Raw genomic sequence first — 12,639 nt, 5'->3', positions numbered from 1 at the left:
TCTACTGAAAAGTATGTCCATATACAGTATGCACTCAACACTTGGTCGGGGCTCCTTTTTCATGAATTACTGCATCAATGCGCCGTGGCACGGTGGCGATGAGCCTGTGGCCCTGCTGAGGTGTTATGGAAGCCCAGGTTGCTTTGATAGGGGCCTTCAGCTCGTCTGCATTGTTGGGTCTGATGTCTCTCATCTTCCTCTTGACAATACCTTGACAAAACATAAAAGCATGCAGAGTATGTGAAATACATAAATCAGTCAGACACAGCTAAACAACAATAAAAGACAAGCATGCAGGTAGATGAGGGTCGACCGACAGACGAGGGAAAGTTCAACACGGACAGAGAAGCAGTTACATTCTAGTGCTGACAGAGTTGGGTACTAACTCACCACTTCTTTAATTGAGCTTTAAATTAACTGTATGTTTGTAGTTCTCTAATGGTTACTGGTTTGACCAAATCACTGATACTTTAATGTCACTTGGAATCGTCACCAGAAAGAGAATTTGACAGCACCTGTCAAAAGTGATTTTGGTCACACTACACTATAACAGTAAAGCTATTGAATATTATTTTTAATAAATATTCACAAAAAATTATCAAAATCATTTATTTTCAAAATAACACTTGTTGTACAACAAGGAGGAGCCCATTGATGTGTGAAGTGATTTTGGTTACACTACATTGCATGACAGTGAAGCTATTGAATATTGTTGTAGTAGGTATTTTCCGCATTGCACTTTGTAGACGGTCCCTGCGCACTCGTCTCGCAGCCGGCCGCTCATTGAGACCAATGCAGATTGTCCAGCTCGGAGGAGTCCGTAAGACTTCAATTAAGGTTGTAGCTTGTTGTCTACCTCACTACGGTTACAGGGAGGTATCGTTTGTATTTTAGCAACGTTTCGTTAACGATTTATTGAACCGGGAAGTCCGAATCTGTCAATATCTTTCTAACTTTACCTAAGTTTCATGATTGTGAAGCATCACACAACGTATTAATAAAAGAAAAGCACAATTATCACTGATGGAAACTTGCAGCGTTGCTTTTCCTCCGTGTGGAGCCTGTTTATGTAGCTGTGATGTTTGGACTGTTGGATCAGTTTTTGAATTTCTTAAATTCACGGTTGTATGATTTAGAAATGACACTATCTTCATATATATTTATTTATATAAATATTTAAATAAATATGTCCAATCTTATATCCTCAATTATATTATAATAACTAAAAAATAAAATAGACATCCAAACTTAGACCACTGTGAAAAGTAGATTTATTGTTTTGGAAAATCCCATTTGTGTGACCTCAACATATTGAAAATACATTTGTTACATTTGTGAGATCAAATATAAAATATAAACATCTCACATCACAGATTTGCTTCCAGCGCCCTGGAATAGTATGTAATTAATACATGAAGGTTAATTAAATGCATTCATATACAGATATTTATATATTTTTATTTGGATAGTCATACAGAGCGAGAATAACGCACACAACACAAGGAAGGTATTTTCAATTTAATTTTCTTTTAATATAATCTTATTTACATTGTATTTTTTCATAAATGTTTAGTACATAGTAAGTTACAATACTCTTGCATCCATCACACAGTGAACTCAGAACCTAGAAAATGCAGATTGAAATGGTACTGCTTAACAGTCTTCAATAATCAACCGACAACAAATTTAAACTTCTTCCACAATGCTCGCTCATCATTTAGATATTTGATTTCATTCACTTTGTTGGAGGATCAATGGCTGCAAAGATACTTTGTTCATTCATGGTGGTCTTGAGGACAGGGACTACTGTTCTCTAACATCCAGGTTATGGAGAATAAGAGACGGGCAGAGAAACCTCAGAAAGAAGAAAAGATGGTGAAATGGATGATGAAACATGTACGAAAAGCTTATGAGATTTTATTATACATGTAACATGAAACCAAAAGAATTCCTGAAGCCGACTCCTTCTCTCAGTCCTCGTGGCTCATTTAGATAAATATCCAGGTCACGCCCTCTGACCTCTCCAGAACATCAGTAGAGTTAAGATATGAAAATTAGGGCCGGGACGATCTTTCCCTTTCACGTCGAATAAATGTAACATGGTATTTAAAACACCAACACAGTTATCATACACTGACAAAAGTATTTCTTCCCAATGATATGGGAAAAAAAAAAAAAAAAAAATTCAATAAAACCCACTTTGTGGATTACTTGAATTGCAAGTGAATTGACCCTTGAACTCTGATAGAGGGGGTGATCAAGAGATTAGTGTGGGCTCTTTGTAGAGCAAATAGCAGCTTGGTCAGTAATCACTTAGTAATAAATAATAAAATATCAGAGTGGATCAGAGTGGTAGCAGATACAAACGGAAGAGACAAAAGGTTACCAAAACAGAAGAGCAGGCTCATTTGATCATTTTTACAGCGTAACCGGGTGCTATGCCTGACACACACACACACACACGCACGCACGCACGCACGCACGCACGCACGCACGCACGCACACACGCACACACGCACACACGCACACACGCACACACACGCACACAGTCTCCGACACACTCCCACTCACACTCTCACAAAATCACACGTACATGCACACGTTCTGGTACACGACAGTGGTTAAACATGAAGCATGAATACTACTCAATCAGCTCGTCAGACAGACAGACAGACAGACAGACAGACAGACAGACAGACAGACAGACAATCAGTCTCCGCCTTGTTCTTCACACGTCTGAATTCAAGGTCTCTGCTCCCAGGCTCGCACGTGATTGGCCGATTCTGTCCTTTTTTGACTCGAGTCAAATTCGCTGTGGTGGTAGACATTCTGAAGAATGACATCATAGCTTGTTAAAACTGAAGGATAAAAATGCTTCTTCAAAACATCTGAAAAATTTTAAAATACTTTATTTTTTTGTCTGTCGTTTCTTCTCCTTCTTCTTCTTTTTAATCCTCTCCTCTCCCGCTGTGCTTCCTCCTTTAACCGCCAACAGTTCGGTGGTGAAGGGGTGGCAGGAGGCCGCGTGTTTGTTGTGATGCTTGGCCGCTCCGTATACTCCGTGTATACTTGATATTCTGCTGATGTCTGTGTGTATATATATGTAAAAAGTCAAATAGTTTGTGTGCAAGTGCAAGCGTGACCGTTGGTTTGTGGATCGGTCACTCCACAGCGAAGCCGCAGGTCTCCTCCACAGCCGTCAGCAGTTTCTCGTAGAGCTTCTCGTAAGACTCGTAGGGAGGGACGTCTATCCGGTTAAAACTAGGGACGGAAAAGGACAATTAGTTACGTCACCTGCAAATATGAAAACCTGCATCCTCTTCTGTTACGTGTCCTCACCATGTGTGAGCCTTGGGCAGGTTGTCTGTGTTGGCGTCTATCAAGTGGATGGTGAAGAGCCTTGGTCCTGCAGAACCTGTAGAACCTTACACACACACATTCTAGTTATCACTGCTCTACTCTGGTGCACAGAACACTCTTCAGTCTACAGAGAGTGAAAGATCACATCAATTAGGTGATGCTTTCAATGTCATGCTATTGCAATTTTAGTATCTACAACTGCACATTAAACAATGACTTCTAAAAAAGTGTGGGTTTGTATTTGTTGATTTTGTTGTTGTTGAGAATTAATTAAAAAAAGATTTGAATAATCAAAAAAAAATCATCAACTTCAGTTTTGTCATACTAGTAGAATATATATCCACACACTTAGATCTATGCAGAGAACATGTACATGTACATAGTCATTGATGGGAGTACAGTGTGTGTGTGTGTGTGTGTCTGAGTAGGTGCATGTCCCACCCTGCAGTGCTTTGAACCCTTGTAAAGGGACTCTGGTGGAGCCCGTGACGAACTGCAGGAGGCGTCCTCTCCTCTCCTCGCTGAAGGCCTCCACCGCCTGCCAGAACCACCGCACCACGTTGCTTTCGCTTGTGCAGTGCTTCAGCCGCGTGTTCGTCTTCCAGTCCGCAAGATCGATCTTCCCCAGTCCACCGATGATCAACTGGAGGCCAGGGAGAGGTTTGAGGAATAGATTAAAAAAGAAGCAATGGTTGGCATGGCAAACATAATGAATTAGGACTTAAAATAATAATAATATGGCAAGTGATGTACCTCAAGTTCTTTATGGTCGAAAGGTTTGAGGAGGTGCTGGGGGATGAGCTCACTGAATCCCTTCTGTAGAGCCAGAAACTGGGCTTCTATTCCACGCATAAACCTCCAGTTCACATAAAGCCTGAGGACACACACACACACACACACACACACACACACACACACACACACACAGTGCAGGTTAAATAACTACACTGCAATAAACTGGCTCTTTCTGCTGACAAGACAGTATATTGTTTACTCTCTGTATCAAGGGCATAGTTCGGACACCCACACCTATGATGGAGCAACACTGTCTCACTCTCTCACCTGACGTATTCCTTTTTGTTGTCCTCAGTGACGGGGATATTGCGGCCATTAGGTTTGAGTTCATGTTGTGAGAACTTCCCAAAGGCATTGTGCTCCACGCAGAATGTGTGGTCGAGGACTGAAGTGATGTCGTTCTCTCTGCACGAAAAGCGTGAGAACAAGTTAACACAAAATAAATGTAAAGATCTAGTTCATGGTGAAAAAGCCCTCTGCTGTCAGACTCGACTCGTGTGCCCAGTGCGTTTGCTCACAGTATCCACACGAGGCTCTTGTGCAACTCCGGGTCGGTGGTCTCCAGGTCGTTGAGCTGGATGGGTTTGCCTAGCAGCTGTTTGTAGAAGGGCAGCGTGAAGCTCCCGTTGATGTAGTGACCGTGAAAAACGGCCAGGCCCATCACGCGGCCCACAAAGTGGAAATATGACAGGTGGTCCTGAAAGAAGAGTCACACGGCCGGAGAGACATTCAGAGGCGGTCACATAGGATCAGAGAGGATCGCCGCACTCAGGTCGAGCGTGGAGTGCTTCGCGTGCGTGTGCGCGTGTGTGTGTGCGTGTGTGTGTGTACACTCACAGGGTTGATGGAGGAGTCGGGGTTGATCTGTAGTGTGTAGATATTGTCTGTGGAGTACTGGAACAGGCCGTAATAGGGGTTCAACATTTCATGACACAGCAGGTACAGCCACTCCCTACAGACAACCACCACATTGTTAACACATGTTAAAAACTCTCAGAGACACATTAATTAATCATTGAACAATGAGCAAAACATATATGATGTCGTCCCTGGGTCCTCTGAATTCTCCCGTTTTTTAAAAAACCAGCAGCTCTAATGAACAGATGTAGCGCTTAAACACGTAGAGCTGCTTTGCGTTGAACATGTCCTCCCTTGTGGAGGCGCTGCAGCTGCAGGTTAAGTCCACTAACTGGATGTTAAGGAAATAAAATGTTCAAATTGAAACAACCAAAAACAATAGCAGAAAAATAGGCTGAGGGAATTAGTCCATAACACTCCCTAAATTCTCGTTGAAGCATTTTTAGCGATATGGCGTATTTCTGAAAGCTGTAAATGAAGTGGGAATAAAAATATAGACTTATGAATGTAATACTTGAACGCTACTTAGCATGGTGATGGACTCATGGGATGTGGCTTATGAAAAAGCAACGCTTGGAAAAGTTTGCTGACAAATATGAAAGTCCTCCAACAAATGTTGAAGTGCTCAGAGATGTGAATAATTACCTGGCCACGCCCCCATAGTCAAGGCCCTCCTCTCCTCTGAACTTCACCATCAGACGCTTCTTCAGGTCTTTGGGCCTCATCTTCATTATTTGCCGATATGACTCCTGATACACACACACACACACACACACACACAAACGTTAGCACATTATCAAAAACCAGAAGGGCCCCACAACACAGCCCCCTGATATCAGAGATGTTCTATGAAACGGTTTATTATTATGCCCACCAGTGCAGCTTTTGTGCTATTCAGAGAAAGACAATGTCTGGTTGTTGTGACTGCTGTATGAGTCAGGAGGAGTGTGTCTGTATCAATGTATTCGCTACCCACTCTACCCACACTGCTTTCATGGATCTATCTGCGTGTGCGTGAGCGAGACAGCAGCATGGTCTGGTGTTTGGAGAGACTCACCTCAAAGATCTCCTCCCGGGACACCTCTATGCGACAGTGTCCTGCTTGAGGCTGCTGCAAGGACAGCTCGTGGCGGAGCAGCTTTAACTTATGGACCAAGTCTCTCTCGTAGCGCGCCGCCACGTCTCCGTCTCCTCCGCCGACTCCTCCGCCAACTACCCCTTCCTCGCCCCCCACGTCCATCTGGGGGGCTTGTGAGGACTCTTTCGCTTGGGACTGCTGGCTGGAGGTGGGAAGAAGAAGAGGAGGAGGAAGATGATGAGGACGGGGAAGAGACAACATGACAGCAAAAAAAGAGCAGCCCTAATCTAATTACAGACGCTCAGAGCAGCTAAATCTACTACGATTCAGTGTTATCAGCAGCACTGATGACTGTTAGTAGGTCATGTTCAGAAGCAGTCTGACTTCAGCGTCACAGCCGTGAGAGATTAACGACAGATTAGTCTTGAAACCACTTATTTGGTATGGCGTCATGGATATCTGCCACCCAGGTGTTGATTGACTTTGCCACGAGTACGCGTGCGTGTACCTGATAATGGTGTGTAGGCGCGGGTCTGTGAACTGCGTGGTTCGGTTGTTGTGGTCCACAAAGTAGATCCGGCCCGACACCGTGCTCCGGACCTCCCAGCCCGCTGGCAGCGGCCCAAGCTCCTCACAGCTCACACTGGCCAGGTCCCTGCAGCGGTAACAAGTGAGCAGACCGAGACTTACAACACGGTGAGACCGCAGCCGTCAACCAGACCGGCCTCAATATTGACCCCACATACTGTACGTTCTTAACCCCTCGTACTGATCTGAGCCCAGGCGCCAGGGGCCGAGGGAAACAACACGAGACTCTCTCTAAATCTGTTGGTGTGATTAGTGTAGAACAGAGGAGAACGGTGCATCGGGGAGCAGCATGGAGTAAGAAAGCGGGGGCTTATTTCCATAAATTGCTGAATATATATTCAAATATGTAATTTCTCAGTCCCAATAGAATAATCCTGTAAATTGCAACGCTTTACAAAGATGCAGTATAGTTGCTGCATAATCTAGAACACATCCCATGTGTGGTGGTTTCTTTCTCTTATATCCTTCTCAGTGTCTGCTGCTGCTACGACCTCGTCTGTCCGAGGGGTTTATTGAAGGTTCGTCTCGTGTTTGGACTTGACTCGAGTGAAGTGAGGCGTGATCGTACCGCGGTATCCGAGGGTCGTGCCAGGTGCTGACGCCCGTCTGCGTGTGAAGGAAGTACACCTGGCCCTGCACTGTTGTCCGTTGCTCTGTTTTAAAACGAAGAAGAAAGACGTCACATGACTTTCTAAATGCAACACGAGATATTTAGAGATGACTGGAAACGTCAAGAGTAGTGTGTGACTGACCGTATCCCTCCGGCAGGTCAGGCGGTTGGTGCCCATGCGGTCTGTTCTGAGGGGTGTGGCCATGGCCTCTTGAGTCCTGCCCTCTGATTCGCTGCGTCTGAAGGCGGCCCTCCTGACCGGGTGAGTCAAGTCGACAGTTCCCGCCCCCTGCCGCCCCGGTGGGGTCCGAGTAGGGCAGCGGCTCTTCACTGAAACATCCCTCAAACACAGGCCTGCAAAAACGCACACATGTCACTGAAGTCCTATTCTCTCTGTTTTACTGAAGCAGCAACCTCTGGCTCAGACAAGTGAAGTGCCTTAAATATGCATTCTCTCTACTGGCCAGCAGGGGGCGACTTCTCTGGTTGTATAGAAGTCTATGAGAAAATGACTACTTCTCACTTGATTTATCACCTCAGTACACATTGAAAACATGAGTTTATGGTCTCAAACGCTTTCAAGTCTTCTTCAACACAAAATGATGTTGATTTAGCAAATTATGGTCCAATTTAAAGTAAAATAGACGATAAATCGGGGTGTGCTTTAGGTCGACAGAATGGGAAAGCATCAAACAAATGGCAACTATGACTAAAGTGATCTTGCAACACGACAAAGCACCCAAAATAGGTCTCAGTCCAACTCCGCATGGGATCCCAATATGGTGAAGAAGAGCTGTATCAGCACATTTAAGGCTGGTATTTTAAACTGTATTTTAGTTTATTTTGTTGCTTCATTCAGAAAGCAGACTTTTGACGTTACCAGTGACAAAAACAAGACTGTGGCTTTTCCTCATCTTTCTCTAAATGTTACAACTGAGAAAGCGATACAGAATAACAACAGTTTCTCTCAGAGTTACTTTATAGCGCTGGCAGCACACACGCATCTGTTGACACACTCACCCATCGTTTTCTAACAGTCCTCTACAGTCCACCACGGGACCTCCACTGCCGATGCGGTCTCTCGTCTGTAAGCTCACTAGAAACAAGCAGGTGGTAAAGGTCAGAGGGACGATGGGGCGACACGTGGAGAGAGGTGACGGGGGGTCATTTGTACCCATAATACATCTGTGTGCGTCCGGCCTTACCTACTATCTGCCCCCGCACCGCGTCACTGTCCGACGGGTTCAGCTTACATAGATCTAGACGCTGGTCTGGAAGAAGAGGGGGGAAAAGGAAACGTGAACCAAAAGCCTTTCCTCTTTGATTAACGTCTGTGATTCGCATTCATGTGGGCAGAGACAAAAAAAAGAAAGAAAGACGGACTTACATCCTGTGTCTTTTAGCCTGCTGATGGCGTTGGAGAGCAGTCGTATGCAGCCCAGGAAGCCCGCCCCTTGTCGTTTATGGATCTTCTTGTGGTTCCATATGCTGATGGTGATGGAGTCCGTCTTTCCAATGTAGCTGAAAAACAGATGGAACATCCTCATGAGTCTACTCCACGTCTTTCATCGCAGCCTGCCATCAGTGTGAGCAATCTGAATTCATCTTTTAAATCACCCAACCACGAGATGAACAAAAGAGACTGTTAGCTCAAACATAAAGTGTCTCTGACGGTCATTTCTGTTTGAAGATAAAAAGGACCAAATCTTTTACTTCTATTGTAACCTTCTCTTTAAAGAATACCAGTAAGAAAACATTCAAAAAGGTGATGTTGTGCATTAGTTGTGGTGCGGGAGACTCACAGGTCATAGTGCTGATTCCATTTGGGGTCCAGTGTGCTCTTGACTGTGTCTGTAGAGTGGCATTGACCCGATCCGTCCACCACAACCTTGGCGAATGGATCTGGCAGGCCTGCAAATTAATTGTTCGCATCCACCACAAGATCTAAGTATTAGAAATATCTCAATCGGCACTGCACATAACATATCTATATAAATGAAGCTAAACATTCTGCTTCTGCAGATATTTAGCAGATTTCTCTTCTTATCTCTACCTTTCCTCTAACCCAATAACAGCATATTGCATTTGGTTGTTGGTGCATAATGTCATCATGGCACGGTGATGGAAATGAAGACTCTTATCCTGGAGGAATGTTATGGAGGGACAACGGGGCCAGTTGGCTTACAGACCCTCATTGAAACACATCATCTCATCATGTAAACCAATCGTCATAGCGGAAGATTCATGCGCAATAATTAAAGAGGTACTTACGAAAGAAGTCTTTCTTAGCGAGGTTCTTGGCACATAATACTGCAAAAAACAGAGAATCATTATGAACAAAAGGCCATACACACACACGGAGATATGAAAATGATCTGGCTGTGTAGGCTGGTATAAATGTATGCTGGTGCACAATAAACTGTGGAGGGGAAGAATGCCGGTTAGGGTTTAATATATGAATGCCAGAGGATGTTAATGAGCAGCAAAAACTGATGTGACGTGCAGAGAATGAGCAGTAAAGTATAGGCTAGTAACACACACACACACACACACACACACACACACACACACAGAGAGTGGTAGGATGCCGTCTCTGCCACATCATCTCTGTAGATCCAGAGAGCAAAGCTCACACTGACCCAGACTTCGAGAGTTTGTAAGTGTGTGCTAAGTATTTAGTTTATTGTGTGTGTGTGTGTGTGTGTGTGTGTGTGTGTGTGTGTGTGTGTGTGCGCGCGCGCGCGCAATTCCTCGCTAGTCGTTTGCCAGACGGCCTGTTGGGTGCGAGAGCTGGCAGATGTCATTCTAGGTCAGCTCAGGAAACACGGCTGTAAAACTAAAAAAAAGAAAAAAATACACCCAACTCCAATAAACTAATTCTTCAAAACACAATCACGGAGCATCTGTCACAAGCACAGGTCTGGATTATAGGGGCAGTGTGGACACTGAACAAAAACAAGCTGCGTGTTGGTATTCAAGGCTGAGGTAATGCACTCAAAGAGTGACTGCACCGTACGGTGCGATTGACTGGAAAACCACAATAATATTTACACTGCATGTCCAAATGAGCTCTAAATATCAGCTTTTAAGCCCGTTGTTGGGAACGTGGACACGACATGAATTAGCTCTCGGTGTGTGTAAGAAACTTAGATATGTTCAGCATCTTCCAGGCCACACTGATAAAGACCAATCTAAACCACTCTGTCACCATCCAAGCAGATGGTTTGTTCTTTACACAATAGATTTTATAAGATATTGGAGGGAGGAGATCTATAAAATATTAAGACTTCTTGGTGTTCATGTGTGGGCGACAGCAATGGTACAGCCACGAGCTGGAGAAGAAGACGCCTCTTGTGGCTGCAACAAAATGGTGAACTCCGGCTACCTTCTTTGGATAAAACATTATTCCATTCAACGTCACGGTATGATTGTCGAATGTCAGTTTAGTGCATCTAAATAAAAACAAAGCCTCGGCTGGTTCCAACTGTTTAGCTTCAATCGTTAATACAGCAGCAACGTAACACCCTCATCATGTAACCCATGTTGGGTAAGGTAACATAAGGGTTTTTATGAATACCTTTGGCCCTATTTATCTGCCATTCCCTTTCAAAATAAAATGCTGACCAATGAAGGGGAATGTCTAACTATATCATGTCAATCCAGTTCCTCAGTTAGATGGGGAAGAGGCGGGGTTTGAGGGGGAAGTGGAGCGTTAGGATTGGCTGTCATGCACTACACAATTAGAGCTGAATCAACTAGTTGTGTTCAATTGCTCTGTTTTGATAATCATTTGGTTATTTTTTTAAGCCGGTTAGTTGCTTTACACTGCAAATCATTCTAAAATGAAATATCCTTATTTTCATTGTTTATTACATATTGATCAAATAAAGCAAGATATTTAAATGTCAACTAAGACTCAGGACAATTGTATTTATTCATTTTTTAATGAGATGATAGCCGGATTAATCAAGACAGTGATATGCTGACTAATCAATAATGAAAACCATTGTTAAAATATACGATCTATGCTAATTGGCCCATGGTCGGGTTGTACTGACAACACTTCGGGGCTGAAGACCGGTGCTATTGTCTTGGCTCAGGGAAAACATAAAGGCATTGATTTAAAACGGGTCCCGAACCGATTCGCCGCACCACCTGAACCCGTTATCGTGGCTTTGGAGGTCCACTTAAAAAAAAATGTGGCAGGATCGGGGTTTGGCCCAGACAGCCATCGAGGAAGTTAGTCAGCCAGTCAGCAGTTTAGGATGTGGTGGCGGAGATGTGTCTGGCGTGCCGCGGTTTTCTTTCCTGTGATTAACCCGTGGAGAATGGCTGCAGGATATCCCTCCCCTCTTCCTCATCGACCTCATCCATTCCTCCTCCTCCTGACTCAAACATTCCACACACACACAATGAAAGAAACACAGCTGGAGTGGGAGAGAATCAGGTTTCTAATTTGCCCCTGCTTCCTCTTTTCAGACAGGCAGCAGAAGGAAGAGCTTCTCTGTCGCTGTCACGGCTCTGCTACCCCCCCCTCGTTCTCATCCTCCAATCTCTCGCCAGAGACAAGCGACACTCCATATCTTTTTTTCTTTTTACGCCTCTTGACCGGCTCTTCTGACGGGCCCTTTTTTCCTCGGCGTCTGAGGAAATTCCTCATTCTGCCAAGGTCACGGCTGGTAAAGACCCACACACACAGCTCAGCTGGTTCTCAATTTCCCCACCGCCGCTTTCTTTTTTGGCCTTTATGTCCTTTCTTTTTTTTTTACCTGAGAGCTGGAGAGAACCAGCGGGGGAAGAATTCTATTCATCCAATCTTGAGGGAACACAGCAGAAACAGAACGAGGTGGTGAGAAAGGGAGCTACGTCTGTACTGCAGCTCCTCTAGCAATTTGAAACAGAACAGGTTTTAGCCCAATCAACCCCCCAAAAAAAGAAGAAAAAATGTAATTTAGCTGTACTCTTGCACCTCAAGTGCAGAGAGTACTCGCTGTTCTTCGGGTAATGACCGGAGCCATAAAACTGCAGAGGCTTAGAAGCTCGTTAAAGCTTCTTAAATCAAACACAACGGTCCCGTTCTGTGGATCCATTGCCAAACTATCTGTTCATTGAAATCAATAGGAAGAGGAGCGTTCCAGAGTACACCCACAGGTTTACAGGTGAAGCAGATCGGACCCATGTGAGATCACAACGATGTCACTTCCTGTGTAACCTTCTCCTCTACTCTGAGTAAAACAAAAGCAGCGGGCATGTGAGCAAATATCTCACCTACTTAATAACACTCTGTGCACCGGCATCTAAAAACACACACACACACACACACACACACACACACACACACACACACACA

At 44.4% G+C, this 12,639-nt stretch overlaps 1 protein-coding gene across 2 annotated transcripts in view; it reads right to left on the bottom strand.

The window, feature by feature from the left end:
* Positions 1 to 2,522: 2,522 nt before the first annotated feature.
* smurf1 (SMAD specific E3 ubiquitin protein ligase 1) overlaps positions 2,523 to 12,639 on the bottom strand; it is a 13,558-nt gene continuing 3,441 nt past the window's right edge. The window contains exons 2-18 of one of the 2 annotated variants that reach the window (XM_031878254.1): positions 9,561 to 9,599; positions 9,092 to 9,200; positions 8,677 to 8,810; positions 8,495 to 8,560; positions 8,310 to 8,385; positions 7,432 to 7,643; positions 7,248 to 7,332; positions 6,600 to 6,746; positions 6,071 to 6,293; positions 5,659 to 5,762; positions 4,993 to 5,107; positions 4,674 to 4,852; positions 4,423 to 4,560; positions 4,114 to 4,234; positions 3,802 to 4,003; positions 3,340 to 3,424; positions 2,523 to 3,261 (exon numbers count right to left, since the gene is read on the bottom strand). In XM_031878254.1, the coding sequence (XP_031734114.1) occupies positions 3,162 to 3,261; positions 3,340 to 3,424; positions 3,802 to 4,003; positions 4,114 to 4,234; positions 4,423 to 4,560; positions 4,674 to 4,852; positions 4,993 to 5,107; positions 5,659 to 5,762; positions 6,071 to 6,293; positions 6,600 to 6,746; positions 7,248 to 7,332; positions 7,432 to 7,643; positions 8,310 to 8,385; positions 8,495 to 8,560; positions 8,677 to 8,810; positions 9,092 to 9,200; positions 9,561 to 9,599 (2,135 nt within the window). In that variant the 3' untranslated portion in view covers positions 2,523 to 3,161. The remainder of the gene's footprint in view (positions 3,262 to 3,339; positions 3,425 to 3,801; positions 4,004 to 4,113; positions 4,235 to 4,422; positions 4,561 to 4,673; positions 4,853 to 4,992; positions 5,108 to 5,658; positions 5,763 to 6,070; positions 6,294 to 6,599; positions 6,747 to 7,247; positions 7,333 to 7,431; positions 7,644 to 8,309; positions 8,386 to 8,494; positions 8,561 to 8,676; positions 8,811 to 9,091; positions 9,201 to 9,560; positions 9,600 to 12,639) is intronic. The other variant, XM_031878255.1, reaches the window with a different exon arrangement.

The sequence above is a fragment of the Anarrhichthys ocellatus genome, unplaced genomic scaffold (genome assembly GCF_004355925.1).
Source record: "Anarrhichthys ocellatus isolate YVR2014 unplaced genomic scaffold, GSC_Weel_1.0 scaffold170, whole genome shotgun sequence".
NCBI classification, from domain to species: domain Eukaryota; kingdom Metazoa; phylum Chordata; class Actinopteri; order Perciformes; family Anarhichadidae; genus Anarrhichthys; species Anarrhichthys ocellatus.
Note: the sequence above shows the minus strand (reverse complement) of the source record. Positions and strands in the feature narration are given on the sequence as shown.